General features: G+C 45.0%; 1 protein-coding gene across 2 annotated transcripts in view; it reads left to right on the top strand.

Moving 5' to 3' along the window:
- LOC127580972 (peptidyl-prolyl cis-trans isomerase FKBP5-like) overlaps positions 1-23,017 on the top strand; it is a 143,711-nt gene extending 120,694 nt beyond the window's left edge. For both annotated transcript variants that reach the window (XM_052034982.1, XM_052034981.1), the window contains exons 5-10: positions 8,732-8,888; positions 11,785-11,875; positions 13,238-13,321; positions 17,059-17,244; positions 20,513-20,752; positions 22,092-23,017. In XM_052034982.1, coding sequence (XP_051890942.1) covers positions 8,732-8,888; positions 11,785-11,875; positions 13,238-13,321; positions 17,059-17,244; positions 20,513-20,752; positions 22,092-22,190 — 857 coding nt within the window. In that variant the 3' untranslated portion in view covers positions 22,191-23,017. The remainder of the gene's footprint in view (positions 1-8,731; positions 8,889-11,784; positions 11,876-13,237; positions 13,322-17,058; positions 17,245-20,512; positions 20,753-22,091) is intronic.
- Positions 23,018-23,898: the final 881 nt, after the last annotated feature.

Raw genomic sequence — 23,898 nt, 5'->3', positions numbered from 1 at the left:
AGGTGGGGCCTCCTGATTTAAGATAAGCTTTCTTTATTAGTCACACGTACATCGAAACACACAGTGGAATGCATCTTTTGCGTAGAATGATTTACCTCAATTAGGTAAAATAGTTTTGCCTTGCCTGTATTTTCAAAAGCCAATTACCTCAACTAGATTACCTCCTTAATCAGCTAAACCCAAGGGCATGAAATACCAGCCTAAGTAAACCCACTCTGATAATTTAACCCCTTTTTACTTTGGAAGCCTTCTGGCAGGTTGTAAACCATGGGTGAAACTAATTTAAGGCGAAAGTTTAAAGGAGACAAGTTGTTTTACACAGACAGTGGTAGGTGCCTGGAATGGACTGCCAGGGGTAGTGGTGCAGGCAGATGCTTGGTGTTTAAGAGGCTTTTAGATCGTCACATGAGGGATGTGGAACATACGCAGGCAGAAGAGATTGAATTTAATTTGACGTCATGTTCGGCACAGACATTGTGGGCCGATGGGCCTGCCTGTTCCTGTACTGTACTGTTCTATGTTAAATACAAGGCCAATTTGTGGTGTCATGAGTGATGAAGAAGTTTCCTGCCAAGCAGCCCTTATGTAAAACTACTCTCACCTTCCCTCACCCCACTTCCCACCCTACTTACCCCAATACTTCCCCCACACTTCACCCCACTTCCCCCCCTTCCACACGCCCAACCTTCTCCCCAGCAAAACATTTTAATTCTTGATGTGCAGTGGCGCCTGTTTGGTTTGTGATTTAATTGCACACTGAGCTCTTGACTGATTCTGGGAGTGGGAGGAGAATGGAGAACAGCCACGCAATATGACTCATAGCATTTTGTATTACAGGGAGATGATGTCTGTGCTGCCTGTCTGCTGAGAATGTCTCAGTGTAATAAAGGATCAACATAGCATGCAATTAACAAATTCCACCCTTGCACCAATCATCCATGTCCACATTCAGTTGCACGATTGCATAACTCAAAGCCCTGCTGCAAGTGATTCCCTTTTCAACCACAAGGACAGCAACAGACCCCTGCTTTAATTATACTTCGGGATCATAGATCTGTGTCAGTCGAATGATTGATGATTTGTTTTTGAATTAAGATTAAGGGATATAAACAATGGAAGCTAATACAGGACTTCTGTTGTTTCTTTGAAGGATATTATTTTGCTTAGTCCACAGGAGTGGGTGATTTAAGTCAGAATGTACAGAATGTTCTGTTTAGGCACTTTATTCCAGACTCTCTGCCAATCTCCCTCAGTACAGTATGTTCTGGCCAGGACAAGTACCTCCAGGCAAAATTTAAACAAACTTGCTAAAATGGGGATAAGAAAACACGTAAAAAATAAAAGCTGTGTTCTAATTTCTTCTTTGCTAAATTCAGCTCTGTGTAGTCTTTTGTAGTAAGGGGCGATACATTCAATGTACTAACATGTACTGCTCTGTTCCCTGACGCTCAAATTATTGAAGCTTTCAATTTAAGTATCTTGTACGACCAAGCAGCAATCCCACTCCCAATGCACCAATGTCACCCCGCCTCCCCTCCTCCACCATTTGATGTCTTCACCCCCACTCATGTGGGAAAGGACCTCCCAGACTTGATCTTCCAGCATTGACCTCCTATCGGTGATGGTGTTTACTGAAGTGAACAGTGCCCACTGAATCACTGCTGAAAGACGCAGCACACGAGACAAAAGCAGAGAGGAATGTTGAAGAATACTTGCCTTTACACACCCCCTTTTCACACCCGCAGCACTTTCCAAAGTGTTTTACAGGCAAGTCTCCAGGTTACGGCACAGTTCTGTTCCTGAGAGCTGTTCGTAACCCGAGCTGCTTGGAGGTTGAAGTGAACAACAACGGTGTGTGGGGAGAGGATCGTGGGAACAGCGGCGACGGGAGAGCGGGCAGGCGCGGGGGGCGAGCGGCCACCAACCGGCCTCACTGACTCCGTGAATCTGCTCAGCGCCCCCGGCTCTGCTCGGCTCCGCCCAGCCCCCGATCGTTGTGGCTCCGGGGTGGGGGAGTGGGTGGAAGGAGAAGACACGTGGAAATGCCCTGATCTGTTCCCAGCCGGCGAAAGATGCCTGCAACCCCGCAGCAGTTGGCAAATCCATCCCCATCCACCCCACTGGTCTGTAAGTCAGCTGTTCATAACCCGGGCAGGGCCGGCACTGTCAATGAACTCTGGCAACAGGATAAATGTCCTTACCCCTACTATAATTTGGATTTGCTGTGGTGTTTCCTACCATTCCGCAGATCTGAAAATCATTTATTTCCAAAATGGAAGTGGCTCTTTGGAAATCTGAGTAGCACATTGGCCTTGTGCATCTTACGTCTCTTATGTGTCTGCCTTGCTTGAGCTGGCTTCATTCCCCATTCCAACGTTCCCGCCTTGGAAGTTAGGTTTCCCCTTGTGTTATGTTTGTTCTTCATCAAGAGACAAACTTCGCGTGGGTTTAACATCTGAACATTTTTATTAACCAACACCAGACCGGCTTGCTTTCCCTCTTTTTACAGCCACTTCCTGTTCTCCCATGTGACCCCTTGCATTGCCCACTGGGAACTGTAGTTCTTTATTATAACTACATAATAACACATAATAACACACCTTGGGCACTTCCAGAACAACCGTACTTCCACAATGCTGCCCCCTCTGCAGCAGCACCACTTAAAAGGGGCGCCTCTTGGAGCAGGTCCCAGCCCAGCGCTGGGTGCTGACTCAGGTAGGTCCCCTTTAACTTGGTTACTTACCAGCCCTCCTCGGACCCCACCCCCATCAACCATCCACCCTCCCACCACCTCTCAGTGATTCCACTCCAGACCTTGGCCCCGAACTTGCATCCACCAGCACCCCCCACCCCGACACCTCTAATGCTCTTTGAGTTCTGGTAGATCCACCCAAAAGGTCCCAGTCCCTGGGCAGTCCTTCCACCCAGCCCCTGACTGGGTCTCTGAGCACTGGCCCTCACTCCAGGCTGACCCCTCAAGCACAGTGCCTGTGCATAGACTCACAGTATCATACAGCACAGAAACAGGCCCTTCGGCCCAACGTGTCCATTCAGACCATTGTACTTATCTATACTCATCCAATTTTTGTCCATAGCCTTTTCTTCCATGACGATTCATGTGCAGGACTTGGTGTATTTTCATGCAGGCTTCTAAAGGCTCACAGAGAAGTATACAAGAGGCCACCTGTGTTACCTGAATCCTTGTGCCTCAGCCTCTGCTGTATGTTACTACCATGACCCAATATTCGTTGGTGCATTGCAAAAGGATCTCCCAGCTGCCATTAAAGCAGCAGGAGAACTAATTTTAAAGCCTGAATTAAAACTTAAATATTGACCTTCAAGGGAAGTCCTTTTAGAATAGAGTGTCGGGATCCTTTAATCCACATGAAGGGATTAAAAGATTCTGCAATTCTATTCATGACTTTTCTTAAAATCTAATCCAATAGCTAGCCCTTCTGATGTTGCAAAGACCCTCAGTACTGCATGGACTGTTGGCCAGGATATTGGTGCTCCAAACTTTGGCATTAGAATTGGCTCAATAACCTACTGGTGACAGTGCTGCCATGGTTGTGAAATGCCTTTTTATTACTGTTCACTGCAACTATGGGGCAGATGTTCCCACTAACTCCTTGGAAGACAACCTGAGGTGATCCTATTGGCAGGATATTTTGAAGCAGCCAGAATGTAAAAACATGCTTTTTCTTCCAACTTTATTTGACCCAAGTTTATTTTTTAGTGTTCATGCCAAGGCTTTTGGCAGTATCATTCTCAGCTGGTGTAGTTTAAGCTTGTACTCCCTGTGAGAATACATTTACATTGGTGACATTTAGGGAAATTGCACAAGGACCAAAGAGATGTGTCAGGGAAGGTGGGGTAAGTGGGAGGGTGTTAATGATGTTACAGTTACCCTCAAACATCTGTCAGGTTTTAGGATTTTTGGGATGGTAAATTGGTTTATTATTGTCACATGTACCAAAGTAGAGTGAAAAAACTTGTCTTGCATACCGTTCATACAGATCAATTCATTACACAGTGCATTGAGGTAATACAAGGTAAAACAATAACAGAATACAGAATAAAGTGTCACAGTTACAGAGAAAGTGAATGCAAGTAGATGGTAAGGTACAAGGTCATAATGAGGTAGATTGTGAGGTCAAGAATCCATCCTATCATGCTAGGGGTCCGTTCAATAGTCTTATAACAGCAGGATAGAAGCTGTCCTTGAGCCTGGTGGTGCATGCTTTCAGGCTTTTTTCCCTCCCTCCGATGAGAGGGAGGGAAAAAGAGAATGTCCAGTTTGGGTGGGGTCTTTGATTATTCTGGTTGCTTTACCAAGGCAGCGAGAAGTGCAGGCATAGTCCATGGAGGGGAGGCTGGTTTCTGAGATGTACTGAGTTGCGTCCACAACTCTGCAGTTTCTTGATGTCACAGGCAGCGCAGTTGCTGTACCAAGCTGTGATGCATCTGGATAGGATGCTTTCCACGGTGCATCACTAAAAATTGGTGAGAGTCAAAGGGGGCATGCCAAATTTCTTTAGCCTCCTGAAGAAGTAGAAGCGCTGGTGAACTTTCTTGTTTGTGGCGTCTATGTGGTTGGACCAGGACAGGCTATTTGAATCTGCAGCTTTCTAAAATGCTGAATCTCTGGATTCAGTGTGCAGAATGCACCGATCGTCTACAATTGGAAGGAACAGCGGTGGTCCATTCTCTGCCTCTAGTTGGTTCTGCCATTCACTGTATTCATGGCTGATATGTAAACTCCCATCCACACATCTTAAAGAGTTTCGTGGACTCCCAGGGCAGCTGGAATGTTTGTGGCCTGGAGGAATCTGTGTCCCTCATCATGAGATGTTGCAGCTTCCCTTCAAGTACTTGAAGGGGTGGCTTTCCCTGCTTTGGTTACATGCTCCTGATCTTCGGCCGGCTGGTGTGGAGGAGGTGGAGGGGTGGTTGTCTGAGGAACCCCCCATTAGATTGCTCCTGGCTCTGGACATTCAGAGGTCCAGGCCAATGGACCATTAGGGGGTCCAAACTCATTGCAAGGTTGTGTTGCTGCATGGGTGCTCCTGGAGACAGAGCACCCAGTGCCCACTGGTCTCCTGAGGCCTTCTGTGACAGGTGGGCACTACGGACTGGTGTGTATCCTTGATGTGAGAACACCATTCTCTTATGTGTTTACTCAGGAAAAAGAACAGAAGCATGGGCAGGCACGGTAGTGTAGCGGTTAGCGTAACGCTATAACAGCGCCAGCGACCCAGGTTCAATTCTGGCCGCTGTCTGTAAGGAGTTTGTCCGTTCTCCCCGTGTTTGCGTGGGTTTCCTCTGGGTGCTCCAGTTTCCTGCCACATTCCAAAGACATACGGGTTAGGAAGTTGTGGGCGTGCTATGTTGGCGCCGGAAGAGTGGCGACACTTGCGGGCTGTCCCCAGGACACTAGGCAAAAGATGCATTTCACCGTGTGTTTCGATGTACATGTGACTAATAAAGATATCTTAAATATGCTATGTGGAAAGAACAGCTTGGCTCCTTTACTGCCCTAGTCCAGAAATTCTTTGTTCATTCAAGGGATGTGGGCTTCGCAGGCTGAACCGCCATTTAATTGCCCACCCTAGTCACCCTTGGTGAGCTGCCTTCTTGACCGATGCAGTCCTTGAGGTGTGGGTGTACCCACAATGCTCTTAGGGATGGACATTCAGGATCTTGACCTAGCAACAGTGAAGGAACGGCGATATATTTCCAAATCTGGACGGTGTGTGGCTTGGGGGGCAACTTCTAGGTGGTGATTTTCCCATACATTTGCTGCCGTTGTCCTTCTAGCTGGTAAAGGCAGTGGGCTTGGTAGGCACTGTCTAAGGAGCCTTGGTGAGTTGCTGCAGCGCAAACTGCTGCCAATCAGGCCTTCAACTCTGCTCTAAGATCATGGCTGATTGTAACCTAAACTCCATAGACTGGTCTAACTGCGGCAACCTTTCACCCCATTGCTTATCTAGTGTTGATCTATTTCTGCCTTAAAAGATTCAAAGACTCGGCTTCAACTTTCCTTTGAGGAAGAAAGAGCCAATAGGTCACCAGACCAAACCTGTCTGCGCCCAAGTACTTATTATCTCCAAGGCTGGCCTGATCCAACCCAAGAGCATTTGGAGAAAAGCGGAGTGGAAGGCCAGCACACAAGTACAGGACACATACAGCAATACAAAGCCACTTTAGCCTGGATGAAACACTCTGAGCTGTGCTGAGCCAAGTTTGCATGGCCTAACTCATCCCAAAGCTGAATGTTCTATCAGAATATACACCTGACCCAACCCCAAAGTAGTTTGGCCCTGCTCAGCTTGAGTCACTTACCTAGGCTCCAGTCTGGACCTTGAGGATTGGGTCAGGCATTACAGCAGAGGTCACTTTCAGCTGCTGTTGTGGGTCAGAGCGTGGATTGTAACTGGCAGGAGTAGGGGTTGTTTGGGATGATTGAGAGAGTTGCCATGAGAATATTATTTAGGCACATGTCCTTCATGTTTGAGCAAAGCAGACTTTGTGTTCTTTAGGAAGACGTGTTCCTTCAGGAATAGCTCACACTCTCTGCAGTGCCTGCAGTTGGACACCATTCTGCCTGTCCAGACACCTTTCTACATTAAAACCACATTCACATGGAGCAACTGGAAGGAAAATTGGCCAACACAGTAAAAACTTGATCTTTGTTGTTGATGAAATGAAATTCCACTGTGTGGCACACATAAACTTCGCATGTGGCAGCAGAAGTTCCAAGCCAATGTGTCGCATTGATGTTGATGGGATCTAACTCTATACAGATTGGATGCTACTCTTTCAGGATAACAATAGTGACAACACTAGAAAAGAAATCCATTGCACTTTGAGGGACTCTGATGCTCTGAAGTGTGCTATAAGAATTTTTTAGTTCTGTTGCTTTAAGTTATAAGTGGACATCAAATCCATTTCCAAAATTCTCTTATATCATCAGTCTGAAGTTCCATTTCTCAGCAATGGGTTTCCTTCGTTTCCATCTAGATTGTGGGTGATAATTGAGTATCAAATTTGTAGCAAAGTACAGGGAGGTACACTGCAGATTTAGTGCTGTCTCAGCTCGCTTTTGACCTACTTTATCCATGCTGAGGTCTCACAACTTGGAAGCCAATTTTGCAGTCTCTGTTCTGTGCCCAGAATGGGCGGGTTCTGAAGACATTCCAAGATTTTTACTTCAAAGTGCTATCAGAAAAAGAAACTCCCAACGACACTCTTACTATCTTGTGTAACTCAGCTTAGGGATCCACATATGGGAAATGGAAATGAGTGCTACTTTGAATACATACATGTGAGTGAATGTGGCATTGAGAGTTCAGGTAGTTCTGCTATAATGAGTGTTTCCATAATGTGAATTGGTTATAACACGATTAGGATGGATTAGGGAACACTATTTGCATTACGTTGGCCACATTGGTTATAGCGTGATTGTGATTGGGAAAACCTGTTAAACTCTGTGCTTTGAAGCCAACTACAGCCTGTTCTGCTATAATGTTCTCAGGAGCGTAACTATCATGTTACAGTAGAACCACGTGTATCCAAATGTGTGTATTTATGCTCACTGACTCCCAGGAACCTCTGGCCCACGACAACTCACAGTGCACAAGAACCTCTAGTTCATTAGGAGTACACAGAGTCCCTGTGTAAGTGATGAAAGAAGCGAGTCTCTTCACAAATCACCCAACTGCCCACCCCGTCAGGCAGCTGTGGAAGAGTCTGTGGTTCCCACATTTATTTCATTCGCCACCTCAGAGCCCACAAAACCAGAATGATCCTTGATCCTGAAGGAGTGCATGAGAAGAAGCAGGATTTGTGTCACTGTGATTGTGTGTGTGTGGTCGGATCTGTATGCACGTGCTGTGCGCGTTATTGCAATTGTGTCTGTTGCTGTACAAATAGTGTGTATGTGGAACCTGTGTGGTATGTATGAGCATCTGAATTAGCTTATGTGTGTATTTTTATGATTGTTTTCTTTTTCTTAAGGTGATCGGTTTCTATATTGCTGTTTGATTTACAATGATCTATTTAACTTTTTTATTTATTCATTTTGGATATGTTAACGTCTAACGTCCTTCCCTAATTGCCCTTGAGAAGGTGGTTGTGAGCCACCTTCTGGAACTGCTGCTGTTGAGGGGGCAGAACCTGGGTTTAGACCCAGGAGCAGCAACGTATAGCCAAGGTCAGGATGGTGTACGACTTGTCGGGTACCTACAGGTGGTGGAGGTCATTGGATTTTGAATCATCGTTTTCAGACCTTTCCTTTGATCATATCTCTAGTTGCTTGGGTTAAATAACTTCCAGTTCACTTTCTCCCCCGCATAGAGATCGGAGAATTTCCAGGAAACATGTTTTTACAGATTGTAAAGATATCCTTTTAAAACAAAATACTGAGAATGTTAAGAATCCATAATAAAAACATAGATGCTGGAAACCCTCGCACACGGGGAAAGAAAGGGATTTAATTGTTCAAGTCAATAAGGATTCATTAGGCCAAAAAAGTTTCTTTTTATCCTTCCAGTTGCTTTAACTGCCCAACCTCAAATACTGGAGCCCCGCCCAATCCACAACATCTCTGTGAATTTTAAAAAAATCACTCAACAATCCGTATTGGTTGGAATGACAAGACTTTTAGTGAAGGATTCACAAGAAGGAACATACGCAAAGTTACTTCTGTAATCTATTCTCTTGCTACCTACAGTTTATGTGGAAGGACGATGCAACGGTGCGTTGTTTGACCAGCGTGAGGTTAAGTTTGTGGTCGGAGAAGGGGAAGATCAAGATATTCCCATAGGAGTTGACAAAGCTTTAGAGAAAATGCAGAGAGGAGAGCATTGCATTCTTCACCTGAAGCCTAGGTAAGTGCGCAACCAATCTTTTGGAGATCAGGGCAATGTCATGGTCATAGAGCTGTTGAGGGGCACAGCACAGAAACGGACACTTCAGCGGGTTCCCTGGCTGAGTTCCGCGCTCGGTGTGCCCCTCAGGGGATCGCGTGTGTCGTGGACGAGATGGATGCGATTTTGGTATGAAGTGTGTGTTGCAGTAGCGGGCGTAGTGTTGCGTGGGTATTGGTTATGGCCGGGTTGTTCCTTTCTGTACTAGGTGCAGCGTATTTGCTGTTGGTTGTTTTTTTGTAGTGTTTTTAATGAATAAACATTTTGTAAAAAAAAACAGACACTTCAGCCCACTGGGTCCTACATTAATCCATTATTCTCATCAACTCCACCCCAACCCCACACCTCCCCCCCCCCGCCCCCCAGGTTCTACCATTCACCCAAACACTAGGGGCAGTTTACAGTGGCCAAATAACCTACCAACCTGCACATATTTGGGATGTAGGAGGAAACCAGAGCACCCAGAGGAAACCCATGTGGTCATGGGGAAAACGTGCAAATTCTACACGGACAGCACCTGAGGTCAGGATTGAACCCAGGTCTCTGGAGCTGTGAGGCAGCGGCTCTACCAGCCGTGCCATTGTCAGAAAGACGTAATGTAGTTCAGTCTCTCAGAGTTCGTTGTTTCTGAAAGGCAGGGTTTTCATCCCCTTGAGGTGTCTGTGTCTTTTGCTCCTGGGGGGAAGAAGACAGACTGAAAATGTGCATTATTATTATGTATTTTGTTGAAGCTCCATGATTGTAAATGTAGCACTTATTAGTCACCAGCAAGATCCCATAAAAAGCCACGAGTTGTTTTGACACTTTTCTTAAGGTGGGTTTGACTGAGGGAGGTTGACCAGAGCAACCAGAACTCCCTGTTCTTTAAACATGCATCTGAATAAACATGTGGGCCTTAGTTCCCCACCTCATCCAAAGGTCAATACCACATCTGTACTGTACTGGAGCCAGTGGCCTGGTCTCTGAGGTCAAGTACTGGCTCAGACAGAAGAGCAATGCTAAATGGGACATACTGACGTTGACAACAACAGGCACAACACGCAGTTACACAATGCCTTTTTACACAGTAAAATGTCCCTTCTCACTTCACAATTGCCAACTATTGAAAGAGAGAGATATTAACACTAAAAGCTTAGCTAAAGTCTTGGGTTTTGAGAAGTGCTTTAAAGGAGGAGTAAATCCAGAGTTTAGGGAAATCTCTGAGTTGAGATTTGTACTGTGTCGTCAATAAGAACACCTATTTCCTTCTATAACTTATCCTGGCTGTGCCCTAACCTCAGCAAAACTGTTGCTCAAGCCCCTGTTTATGCAGGTGTCAACTCTAAGTCTTGACTATTGAATGCATTCCTAGCTAGTCCTGCATTTTCTACCTTCCAAAACCAAGAATTCATCTAAGACCCTTCTCTTTATATCCTATCTTGCATTGAGCTCTGTTCATATATCTCCTCTTTACTTGTTGGTCAATGTTTTTCCCAACTGAGCAAATTGTCTTCGTTTTCATTGGTCCAGGATCATCCCACCCTGATCCTACTCGTCCTCCCAGTGTGTACAATTTCCTCCAGCCCTATATCTCTCTGGGATCTCTGTGCTCCTCTACTCACAGATTCTTGCTCATCACAAAGCAAGAGTTTCAACAAATTTTTTGTTTACAATTCCCTCCTGAAATCCTCCTGCCTCTCTACTTCTCTTTAATACTCTCCTTAACTCCTACTCCAGTGACCAAGCTATTTATTCTCTGTCCTAGTATCTCCTTACTGCATCTGGGTTTGTGTAATATTTCTGCTAGTAGTACTATATAAAGCCACTATATGAATGGAAGTTATTTAGAGTGTGTGTGTGTATATATATATATATATATATATATATATATATATATATATAATATTATATATATATATATTATATATATATATATTATATATATATATATATATATGTAGTGGCTGCTACCGCGATGTGAAAGTAAGACACTAGTCAATGAGCTGCAGAACTCATTGTGCGGGCCTTTTAAGAGGGATGGTTCCCACCCACCGAAAACGGAAATGACGTATGTGCTACGTCATCAAACTCTTCCCGCACGCGGGTTCTCCCCGTCGCTCGGGGAAGACGAAGGCCCTGAGCCATCTTGGGCCTCGCCGCTCCGACAGCGCGCAACCCGACTGCCGAGCCAGTTCGCTTGTTCGGACGGTGAGTCGCTACGTATATATATATAAAAAACTCCAAATCATGATTATCAATCTAGAATGTGAATCAGCAGCACTTTTCCTGATTACCTCTTACTTTTCTCCTTTCCCTCCTACTACTCCCACCACAACCACACCCCCCACCCTTCTGCTAGTCCCCCAACTCCTGCCCTTTCCTTGATCAAACTTGCAACTGGACCACAGGAGAAGCTTTGCAGCTGAGTCTCCCCCCTCGATCATTCTGAATCAGGCAGTTAAATACCAACAACTTTAGCTGGTTAAAAAAATTCCTCACTTGGGCATGTAGTTTGTTATTTCTTTCATCACTTCTTGTCAGGTAAACTGAGCACAGAGTCCAAATTTCACCAGCTGCGAGGAATTACTTGTTACACTTGGGACAATATTTACTTCAGGGAAGTGAGAGAGAGGGAGTGCTCAACATTCTGTACACACTGGATCTTGCAAGCCCTTCCTCTCTGACCCAGCTATTTACATGCACTGATCCATGTACTGCAATAATGAGAAAGCAGTCTATGCAACATCTAACAAGATAATGAAGGATTGGGCTTGAGGAATGCTCAAATGTAAGACTCATAGCAGACATGGGAAGACCACTGCATAATTGTCTTGTTACTTATTAAAGTTTAAAAAAAGTCTTAAATCATTTGTTCCAGATATGGATTTGGAGATGTCGGGAAACTAGGCTTCAACATTCCACCAAACTCAGAACTAGACTATGAGGTCTTGCTGAAGAACTTTGAAAAGGTGAGTGGATAAGGAAGATCATTGTGAAATGAGAGCAAGAGAAAACTTGAATGATTCACCTCTAGCCTGGTGTTACTGTTGAATAAACAGGATGTGCTGCTTGACAGAACACCTATTATTGTTGATTGCAAAGGATTCAAGTGGATATATTTATGTGAACAATAGTGACAACTTTGTGTATAAGAATTGCAGCCGGAACATTTTCACAGCAAAATTATCAGGAAAAAAAGTGTTTGGCTTTTCTGGATCTGGCCCAATCCCTTCATCACTTTAAATATGACAATTAGACCACCCAGCATTCAAATTTCAAGGGACTAACCAGCCAATCTTGTGGAACTGGTCTCTGACATTTAACCTTCAAACCCTGGCGTCATTCTATTTTGATCCTCTTTCACACGTGGTGGTGAAAGCAGCATGTAGTACACCAGACGGGGTCTGATCTAAGGATTTATGAATCATCACTTTTCTTCTCTTTATGTTCTAATCCACTGAGAGGAAGGCCAATGTTCCATTAGCCCTCTCAGATGTAGCCCTGCACGTTCAGGGCAATAAGGACCATGGATGTTCGAAACAGGGTGGTGACGAAGTTACCAGACTGCTAGTCCAGAAGTCTGGACTAACAGTCCAGAGCCACAAGTTCAAATCCAACCATGGAAGCTGTGGAATTTAGAGTATGTTAACACTAGAATTTGGAGGAAAAAGCACAATAGATCGTAGTAATAGTGACCATGAAACGCTATTAGATTGTTGTAGTAACCCATTTGGTTCAGGGGAGGAATCTGCCATCTTTACCCAGTCTGGCTTATGTGTGACTCCAGACCCACTTCATTTGGTTGACTTTTAAAGATCCTCTGAAGTTACCCAGCAAGCCAGTCAGTTGTACCAGTGCTCCTACGTTTAAACAGAGGCTGAACTACAGCGGTTCAAGAAGCTGGCTAACCACCACCTTCTCAAGGGCAATTAGGGACGTGCAATAAATATTGGCCTTGCTGGACACCCAGATCCCAAAAGTGAATAGAACAAAAAGTTTACGCAGCACTGTGTCATTACAACCCTGCACTGGTGTACACTAGTTTTATCTGGGAAATTCTGTGGTGCACCTCTCAACTTGCACAGATTTGACTTGTTTCTTTAGAGTGACAGGACTTCCACCATCAAGACAGCAGCTCTGAACTCTGCATGATGACATCTTTCTTGTGGTCTGTGCTGCTTCTGCCAATGGCGGAGGTGGGGGAGATGGACAGGTGGTAGAATTGCGACATTCCTTTCTCATGGATTAATCGTGGTGCAAAAGTGGTCTATGCGCGCATGTGTGTTTGTTTTAACTGTGTGGACACTAGACTGCTCCATTTTACCAAACAGGCTAAAGAATCCTGGCAAATGGATACCCGTGAGAAGCTGGAGCAAGCAGCTATTGTCAAGGAGAAGGGAACATCCTACTTTAAGGTACTTGTGGAAAATGGTCCATCTGTAAGGAAACCATGGCCCTCACTAATAATGAGCTGAATTCACCGAATAGCAGCTCTGCTTAACTGCCTTCACTAACGACACCATCCTTCCCTCCGCCCAGAGACTTATAAAATCTGTGGTGTCATCAGATCAGTGCTCCAGACCAGAACAGCAACGGAAGGTATTACAGCATTCAAAAACAAAGCAGGTTCTTACCAGTCATTACTTTCAAGCTAGCTTGAGATCTCAACTGTACTCCAATGAACCTGAATGGTTGTTCAACTGGATGATAAGCGTGGATGGCTAGCCACCTAAAGAGCGTGAAGATTTACGAGGAAAAGAGTGCAAAGAAGATTTACAGGAGTTTTGTCAGGACTCGAGGGCCTGAGTTATAGGGAGAGGTTGGGGCAGGCTAGGACTTCATTCCTTGGAGACTGAGAGGTGATATTGTAAAGGTATATAAAATCATGAGGGGATCGATAGGGTGAATGCACACAGACTTTTTCCCAGGGAAACTAAAGGGCATAGGTTTAAAGTGAGAGGGGAAAGATTTAAAAGGGACCTGAGGGGCAACTTCTTCATGCAGAGGTCGTACATATCTGGAATGAGCTGCCAGAGGAAGTGGTTGAGACAGGGACAATAACAATATTTAAGAGACACTTGGATAGGTACACGGATAAGGAAAGGTTTAGAGGGATGTGGGCCAAATGTGGGCAAATGGGACTAGTTTAAATGGGCATCTTGGCTGGCATGGACCAGTTGGGCTGAAGGGCCTCTGTGCTGTATTACTCAATGACTCTGCATTCTCACACTCTCACAGCCTCTAGTGTCCAACCATCAAATAACATTAGCAGATCCCAACACATCCTGAAGCTCCTCCTCATAGCCCTAAGACCACTGTGTGGGATATCCAAGAAAGGAAAATCAAATTATGTTCCATATGTAGTACTGAATTAAAGAAAGCTTCCCATGAAAGAACTTCAAACAGTTCTTTCCCAGAAAAGTTCCACTGGATGGAAATGAAATGTTTCTAAAAACTGTGTTTTGATAGCTTATTAATTTCTCTGGGTTGGTAGGTGGCTTTTGTGTCGACAGACACTAAATGAACCAGGGACTCGACAAAACCATCTATTCATTTTAACTGCTTTTATTGAAAGTTGGTTCTGTTTGGCTCCAGTTGCCTGTTGTAACCCATGGGTTGGTTGACATTGACAGGGGAACAAGTAATTGCCTTGAAATTGGATTTGACCCCGTTAGGTGGGCTTAAACATCAATCTGTGCAAAGTTAGCACCAGTTCAGGAACTCCTGTCCTATCAAAAGAATCAATGAATAGGACAATACTTTCTTTGAAAGCACATATTTCCCACCTCAGAAGATGCAGTCTCAAGCTGTGCATTTCCTTTCAGGAACTGCATGAAATGCTCACAAATGCCATGTTGTTCCAAGCTGATAATGCCCAACTTTGAAGGACCCATCTCCATAGCAGCCACAGACCAGCTGCAATGGAGGTGAGGAAAGAAAAATGCAGGGGAAGGGGGCCAATGCAGAGTGTGTGTGTGTGTGTGTGTGTGTGTGTGTGTGTGTGTGTGTGTGTGTGTGTGTGTGTGTGTGTGTGTGTGTGGATCACCCCTGTATAACTGTTTCCCCTGGTGGAGTCCCACGTTGCTATCAGCCCCATGCTCTGCGAGGTGCAGGATAATCAGAGTTGGCAGCTTCCTGCACCAAGGCACCTAACATATAAATGCTGTAATCATTGATGGACTAAACAATAGTGCCTTTGCAGACCTCGATCATTGCAAAACATCATTAGCAGAAGCTGTGTGCAATAGATCGATGTCGGAAAGGAGAGCTTTTAATTCAGGTTACATTGGCAAACTTCAGTAGGCCTAGCTTGTTTTTTCATGGAGTCATAAAGAGATACAGCAGGGAAACAGGTCACTCTGCCCCCTGATCCCATGCACCCACTTACACTAATCCTACCCTAACCTATTTTATTCTCCCTCCCATTTCCTATCAATTCCCACCTCCCCCTCAGATTCTACACCTCACCTACATAGTAGGGGGCAATTTATAGTTACCACTTAACCTATCAACCCACACACGGAGAACGTGCAAACTTCACACAGACAGCACAGGAGGTCAGGATTGAATCCAGATCACAGGAACTGTGAGGTAGCTGTTCTAGAAGCTGTGCTACTCATTGTTGAACGTGACTGCTCTCTCAACGTGGAGCGTCCAGTTTCAGTCAGCAGAGGGGTGAATGGTACAATGCTGAACTTGTGAACTTGCGACTGGCACTGCTACACGGCACGGTAGTGTACGGTTAGCGCCAGCAACCCAGGTTCAATTCCCGCCGCTGTCTGTAAGGAGTTTGTACGTCCTCCCCGTGTCTGCGTGGGTTTCCTCCGGGTGCTCTGGTTTCCTCTCACATTCCAAAAACGTACGGGTTAGGAAGTTGCGGGCATGCCATGTTGGCACCGGAAGCGTGGCGACACTTGCGGGCTGATACCCCCATAACACTCTACGCAAAAAGATGCATTTCACTGTGTGTTTTGATGAACATGTGACTAATAAAGATATCTTATGTAACCTTACAAGTTGGAGATGCTGGTGTGACTCCTGACATAGTCTAATTTTCCAATGGCCTGCGTGATCTACTCTGGATTAAATAGATTATTGTGTGATTAATGAATGAAAAACAGGGCTAACCAGGCAAACTAGCACAAGTTATAAAATTTGTTCGGTATTATGGACTTGACCTAAGGGAACACCTCTCACTATCCGAGCAATTAAAGGATTGAACTGAATATCAGTTTTCAACAAGGGAAAATAAAACAGACTCAAATAAGGGAGAGAGGTTCTGATTAAATTGGCTTAAACATGCTGCATGAGTATTTTGAATTTCAATGATTGCATGCATCTGAGGCAGCCCACAGTAAAATAGGGGAATGCCAGAATAAACCTCATGTATCTGTGTAGAACGTCCCATGATGCTGCTCGATCTACTGAGTTCCTCCAGCAGATCGCTTGTTGCTCCAGGTTCCAGCATCTGCAGACTCTTGTGTCTTCTCACGTGTCTGTTAGTCTATGCATTGTGAGGAAAACACACTCCAGTCCCTTGGGTCTGTCCCACATAATAGCAGTGGCTATGAATCATCTTTAGAAGAATATCTCGGCTAAAACCACGTGATCTCCTGAAAGAAGCAAACAAAGAGTTCAGCCTTGTTTGGAAATTATTAAAATCTGCAATTTAGAATTCTTTACTGCAGTTGAAATTGGTTCAGCATCTTGACTCTGATGATCACAAGATCACAAGACAAAGGAGCAGAAGCAGGCCATTCGGTCCATCAAGTCTGCTCCGCTACCTCACCATGAGCTAAACTATTCCCATCTAGACCCAGTTCCCAGCCTTTTCCCCATATCCCTTGACACCCTGACTAACTAGATACCAATCAATCTCCTCCTTAAACATCCCAATGATCGGGCCTCCACAGCTGTGCGTGGCAACGAATTCCATATATCCACGACCCTCTGGCTAAAGAAATTTCTCCTCATTTGTTCTAAATGGGTACCCTCTAATTCTAAGACTGTGCCCTCTAGTCCTGAACTCACCCACCAAGGGAAACAGCTTAGCCACATCTCACCCATGATACAGCGATGCAAGTTTCCTCATAGCTGTGCATAGTTCTAAGTGTTTCCCATTCCCTGGATTTTTTTTTTCTCTCATGCTCAGCGTGGCAAATATGAGCAGGCCCAGATCCAGTATAAGAAGATCGTGCTGTGGCTGGACCAGGCATATGGCCTGACGGAAGAGGACAATCAGAGCGCCAAGGCCCTAGTTTTAGCAGCGCATCTCAACATGGCAATGTGCTGTCTGAAACTGAATGAGTTTCTGAAGGCTATGGAGAGCTGTGACAAGGTGAGGAGTGTGCAACTGTTTGCAACTAATGGAGTTGTTAAATAAATGCTCAGTGAGGTAGTGTTTTTACATGGAAGTGTATAGCTTGTGGGATTCACAGTTTGAAAATATGGGCATGTGCTGTGGCTCAGTTTGTACAGCTGCTGCCTCGCAGCTCCAGAGACCCAGGTTCAATCCTGACCTTGGGTGCTGTCTGCGTGGAGTTTGCATGTTCTCCCTGTGAACTCGGGTTTCCTGTGGGGTGCTCCAATTTCCACCCACATTCCAGAGACACGCAGGTTGGTGGGTTAAGTGGCTGCTGTAAATAGTCGAATAATGTGTAGCTGAGGGGTAGAATCCACAGGGAAGTTGATGGGAATGTGGGAGAATCAAAAAATAAGTGGAATCTGTTTGGGTGCCTGTAAATGGGTGGGTGATGGACAGCTCAGACCCATTGGACCAAAGAGCCTGTTTCTGTCCTCTGTAAACATATGACTCTATCTGTTCTCCTTCCTCCCTGCCCATTTATTTCAATTGCGATAATTTTCAAATGTGACATATGGGGCATGTGTGTATAAGTTTAGGATTAAATGTGGTATTGTAGCCCACTGAGCCACACTGGTTTACAGTGATATTCACCCATCACTAGACCATAGCAGCTTTAAAGAGGACACCCATTATCTACCAATGAAGAGAAATAAAGGACTTCAGATGCTGGAATCTAGATGAAAAACACCATGATGCTGGAAGAACCCAGCAGGCCAGGCAGCATCCGTGGAGAAAAGCAGGTGGTCAACGTTTCGGGTCAGGACCCTTCTTCAGGACTGAAGACAGGAACTATCTAATGAACTGAACATTGAATTCTCCCACTTTAAGTAATTCCCTCAACCACACTTCTTCTTTTCTTCCCTTTCCTAGCCTCTCTCTCTCTTTTTTCTACTCCACTTTTTGTTCCCTCCTTACCTTTGACCCACCCCCCGGTGGATCTGCTCTCCCCTCCTCCCCCGCACCTGCCCATCACTATCTCTTACCTGCATCTACCTATCACCACCTTGTGTCCACCCCGCCTCCCCTCTTTTGTCCACCTATCACTCCTCCTGTACGTTGGGCTTCCCCGTTTCCTATCTTCAGTCCTGAGGAAGGGTCTTGACCCAAAATGTTGACCGCCTGCTTTTCTCCATGGATGCTGCCTGGCCTGCTGAGTTCCTCCAGCATCATCGTGTTTTTCATCTACTGATGAACACTGGCAAGTGCAGAGTTCAAATAACAGAATTCTCCTCAAAAGGTAACCAAGTTGTAGAATTATTGATCCTGGCAAGGTGAATTGAAAAGAACAGTTGAATGTATTCCTGAAAAGCTATTGAAGAATATGGCACATTACATAGAACATAGAACAGTATAGGAACAGGCCCTCATTCCATGATGTTGTACCAAACTAATTAAGCTAATGACACCTAATCTCTTCTGCCTGCACATGGTCCATATCCCTCCATTCTCTGCATATTCATGCACTGGAATAAATGGCAGTCAATATGGAGTACTTCTTGTTTAAGTGAGTGAGGTGTGTTGGCCAGACTCTGGCCAGATTGGATGAGTGAGCAAATATCCAGCCCACTCATCCGGTTGTCATCTGATGCATCTTCTCGTGCTCTAAGCCCAGGTGATGGAAGACCCGTCTCACCTCCCCACCTCCAGGCAGTGAGCTCACCTGTCCCAGGAGTCCTTTGGCCCAGCTGATGACTTGCGATAGATAGCTTGTTGTAATAGGCAGTTTGTCAACTGGTAGTTTGTTACCCATCTGCTTGTCCATCCGGCTCAATTATTGGAGATAAATTATATGTGAATGATTCAATAGTGTCCCAGTTTGTACCATGTCTTTTACCACAAGTCTTGCAATTCTAACTGTCTATGCATTGGCCATGGTTTGTCATAACACCAGTGTGGACAGTAAGGAGATCCCTAACCTGTCCTTGGAGGGTTTGATAGAACAGTGCAGTATAAAATCCATGATGCATCTGCCCTGGTAGTGTTTTCCAAAAGGGAGTAATTTACTCTGTCTGGTTCTGAAACACCCATGCGTTCCAGTATCAGCAACCCCAACTAAAGGGAAACTGCGTCCTGATGTAGGGTTTTGGCCTGAAACATCTACAATTCCTTTCCTCCCCCCAACTTTTCCCCCCTAACCCCCCCAAATGCTGCTCAACCCACTGAGTTCCTCCAACAGATTGTTGGTCCAGATTCCAGCACCTGCAATCTATTGTGTCTCCACTGTACAGTCCTGTCTTGCTCTGTTGTACTGTACAACTTCCAAGCAGAAGGAATGAACTCGTCTCTTCCAAAGACTGTAGGATTTTACCCAGGCTCTCCAAACACACTCACAAGGATTTTTTTTTATATAAGTATAAAGGTTTATCACCTGTGCCACCATATCAGGCAGTGAATTCCAGACCCCTGCTACCCTCTAATTCAGGGTTTTAGATACAGTGTGGTCAGTAGCAAGAATTTTCTTTTGGTGTGGGAGTCTAGGACAAGAGGGGGCAGTCAGAGCCTGCCATACAGGAGAGAATTTGGGACATGTTTGGTCATGTAAACAGAGCTGGAAATATTGACTTCTCATGAAAAGCTGTAGATTCTAGCTCAATGTATAATTTAAAACTGAAATCAATGAATTCTTCCTACCTTTGGTTCAAAGGAGTATGGAGGAAAGGTAGGTGGATGGAGTTAAACCACTCATCACATGATAGTGTTGAATGTTGAAATAGGCTTGAAGGGCTGAATGGCCTACTCTTGTTGTAGACCTATACACCATCCAGCCTTGGACATATTTGAACTGAAGTCCTGGAACACCCTACCTAATAGGGAGTACATTCACTGCGAAGAGTAGAAGTGTTCAAGAAGAGGAGCCACCACCATCTTTGGAAGGCTAACTCAAAGTGCACAGTAAATGCCAGTCATGTTCATGGCCTCTACATCCCCAGCACGAGTTCTTAAACAAAGGTTTTTTTCTTGTACTGTGGCCTACAGTGTGACAGAGCTGATGGAAGAAAAGCTCCAGACTTCGGAGCAGATTTTAAACCTTGGACAGACTTAGATGGAATAGTGTCCTTGGAATTTTTAAGAGAGGGGAATTGTTATGACTGTTGGTAATGTACTTTTTTGGAGTTAAAAAACATTTTTTTTGCATTTCATACTTTCTTGAGATGCAATCAATGCACAAGTTGAGTGATAATAAATATTGCAAATATATCGCAAGGTTTAAAACTCAACCTTCATTTCTATTCATGTGTAGGCATTAGAGATTGACAGAGTGAACGAGAAGGCACTGTACAGACGTGGAGAGGCAAGACTATCGGTTAATGAGTTCGACCTGGCAAAGGCGGACTTCCAGAAAGTGCTTCAGGTCAACCCTGATAACAAGGCCGCAAAGACTCAGCTTGTCATGTGCCGGAAGAGGATGAAGGAGCATCATGAGAGGAACAAGAAGATTTATGCTAATATGTTCCAAAAGTTTGCAGACAGGGACTTAAAGGTGTGTGAAATGGGGACAGGGCGAATGATCAAAGAAAGAAAGACATGGATTTATACATTACATTTCAATGCCCTTGTACCGTCAGTTACCTACCTTTGAAGTGTAGTCATTCTTGACAAAGTCGAGTTTATTGTCATGTGCACAGGTGCAATGAAAAGCTTACTTGCAGCAGCATCACAGGAACATAGCATCTTATAAGCAGCATTCACAATAAGAATAAAAATTTAACGTAAATTAAACCCAGTTTTTACAAGAAGGAATAAAATTAGAAGAAAAAAAACACAAAGTCCATTCTAGTGCAAAGTAATCAAAGTGGTCATAGTTCTGTAGTGATTAGGGTTGTGCCGGTTGTTTTCAGAACTGCATGGTTGAAGGTAATGCAGAATTAATGCTGTGTTGATTACCTCGCTGTTCTAGACATCATTATTATGAATGTGTCCAAATGTGATGGATTACTTGATTCTTTCAAATGTCAGCCAAGGCTTGGTAAATAGCATTCTTTCTGCTTAGGACACAGAAGATGCCATTTCGCCCATTGCGTCTATGCTGGGTCTCAGAGCATTTCTATAAGTCCTCATTTATGTTCCTTCTAAGCTTTTCTCTCTCAGATGCCCATCAACTCTGATTCTCCTTCCACCAATCCAGACCGGAGGTAATTCATGGTAACCAATGGTTGGTGAACCTTCTGCAACAGAGTTATGTGGGAGGAAACCCACACAGCCACGGGGAGAACGTGCAAACTCCACAAAGCACCAGGTTTGAAACTGGTCGCTGGAGTTGGGAGGCAGCAGTGCTAGCTGCTGCATCACTGTACTGCTAGATTACGTCCCAGCTCCAGAGACTTGAACATACAGTCCGACATAACACTTCCTTGGAGCACTGAGAGAATGTCGCACTATCAGCGGAACACTTAAACCACCTCCTATTTGCCCTCAGGTAGTCATTAAGGGACCTGTAATACTACATGAAGACGAGTCTTCATTCCTACTTCAATAAATACAGGCATCTTTTTCGCTCCCAATCTTTGCAATGAAGGTAAGGTGCGGAGGTCCCAGCTTAGTTGTAGAGTGGTAGAAGGATACTGTTTGACATTTGTGCCTCCCTTCTTCACAGGTTCTCAGTGTGCTGTGCTGCTTGAGCAAAGATCAGGGAAGGTCAACTTTTGCAGTTATTGTTTGTTGTACCTCGGCCTGGTTTCAGAACATTAACAGAAATAGCCGCTTCACAGGCCACTTGTCAGTCTTTCGCATGTCTATGGGGTTGAGGGAAGAAGGCCCTATATTTGGAGATTGTCCATGCAATCTAAATGGCTTCTTCTGACTCCCTGTTTATTTTGCAGGGAAGAAATGGCAAATCTTCCAGGAAGAAAGAAAGCGATATATTTAAAGATGTGGAAGAGGATTCGCCTGAAGAAAAAAAAACAAGAGAAGCAGCATGAAGGGGAGATGTGCGAGTCTGAAGAATGAAACATTTGGTATCTAAGTAGGCCCCAAGTTGCATCCCAGCAATACTGTGCCGAACAGTGCCCCATTTTAAGAGTGCAAGGAGCTATTTTCTGCCAAAAAAAAGGAACAAAAAGATCATTATAGCTGGAGATTTCCACAAGTACAATGAGAGCTGTTAGTTGCAGACTCCCCAGGAAGCCATAGTAGATCTTCATAATCTTGAGTGAAAATATTTTTCCTAACTCTGAGCATTCCAGAATCAACCACAAATAAACATAATAATCCTCCTCCTCCTCTGGTTTTTGATATTAGTCCTTGAATGAAGTGAACAAACAGGCATGAGATTAGGTTCTGTAGTTCTGGTGTAACTTTCTGCATCAACTTTACAAAGAATTCAGTCTCAAGATGACCCTCCCTGGAGTAAAAGAGTAACCTTCTGAATGAGGTGAACAGTCTTTCCCTTGTGTCGTTCATTCCATGATAGAGGATCAGGCTTCTTAAGAACTGTTCTTTATAAACAGGCTAGTTTCTCCATCACTGCCCCCATCCTTCCTACAGGCGTGCCCAAGTTCCCTCCCGAGGGATCCATCCCTCACCGTCCAATCGTGGCAGGGTCTTAGACTGTGGTCATTCCCCACAGAGCCTTTGCAGTGGCTGCAGTGCATCCCTTTTCAGTGTACCTGCAAAGAATGTCCTCACTGGCAGGGCCAATGGAACTCCAAGAAGTAACTGTGGATGGTGAAATATCTGAGAAACTTCTGTTTTTAATTCATGCTTGAGTACTGTGTAGGTTTCTTAATAAAAAAATCTTGTTTCATACTGAAAACTGTCAGAAGCATTATCACAAAATTCTTCTATCAAATGATTCCCCTGCACGTGCAGTGGATGTCATTATTTTGATTGCAGACTAGACTCTAGGAATATAGGATGGTTGAATGAACAAAATGGTCTGCTAGGGGAGCTCAGCAGTTCGAGCAGCATCTGTGGGGTGGGGAGGGAGGGGAGGAGGAATTCTTGATGTTTTGGGTCAAAACCCTGCATCAGGACTGAGAGCGGAGAGGGAAGACAGCCAGTATAAAGATGGGGGAGTGGTGGGGCAGGAGCCCAAGGTGATGGGTGGACTGAAGAGGGGGTGAAGGATTACAGGCAGATTGAGCCAGGTAGGGGAGGGGGGGGAGGGGGGGGGAGAGAGGTGGAGTTGGGAGATGGAGGCAGGTGGATGATAAGTGGCGGCAAAACGAGAAAGAGAGGCACATGAAGCCAGGGGGGTGAGGGGACGGTGACGGTGCTGAGCAGGAACACAAAGGCTACCAGTGCTGGAATCTGATCAATAAAGAAGGTGATAATGGGAACCATTAGGGGAGAGGGGAAGGACAGATAGAACTGGAACCAAATAGTTGAGGAGGGTAGGGGGGTGGTGGTGGAAGAGAACCGGTAGGTGAAATATGTGGGTAGTAGGTGGACGGAACCAGGAGGGGAGGGGGACAAAAATGGGTGGGGGGGGATGTGGGCAAGGGGTCAAAAATTAGATGACTGGAAGGATGGGGGGGGGGGAGGGGACGGGTGGTGAAAGAAAATACACCAGAGGTAAGGATTACCTGAAATTGGAAAAACTGGAAAATTCGATGCTCATACCATTGGGTGGTAGACTACCCAGGTGGAATACAAGGTGTTGTTCCTCTAGTTTGCGTTGGGCCTCCG

This window comes from Pristis pectinata, chromosome 20, assembly GCF_009764475.1.
Source record: "Pristis pectinata isolate sPriPec2 chromosome 20, sPriPec2.1.pri, whole genome shotgun sequence".
Classification (NCBI taxonomy): Eukaryota; Metazoa; Chordata; class Chondrichthyes; order Rhinopristiformes; family Pristidae; genus Pristis; species Pristis pectinata.
Note: the sequence above shows the minus strand (reverse complement) of the source record. Positions and strands in the feature narration are given on the sequence as shown.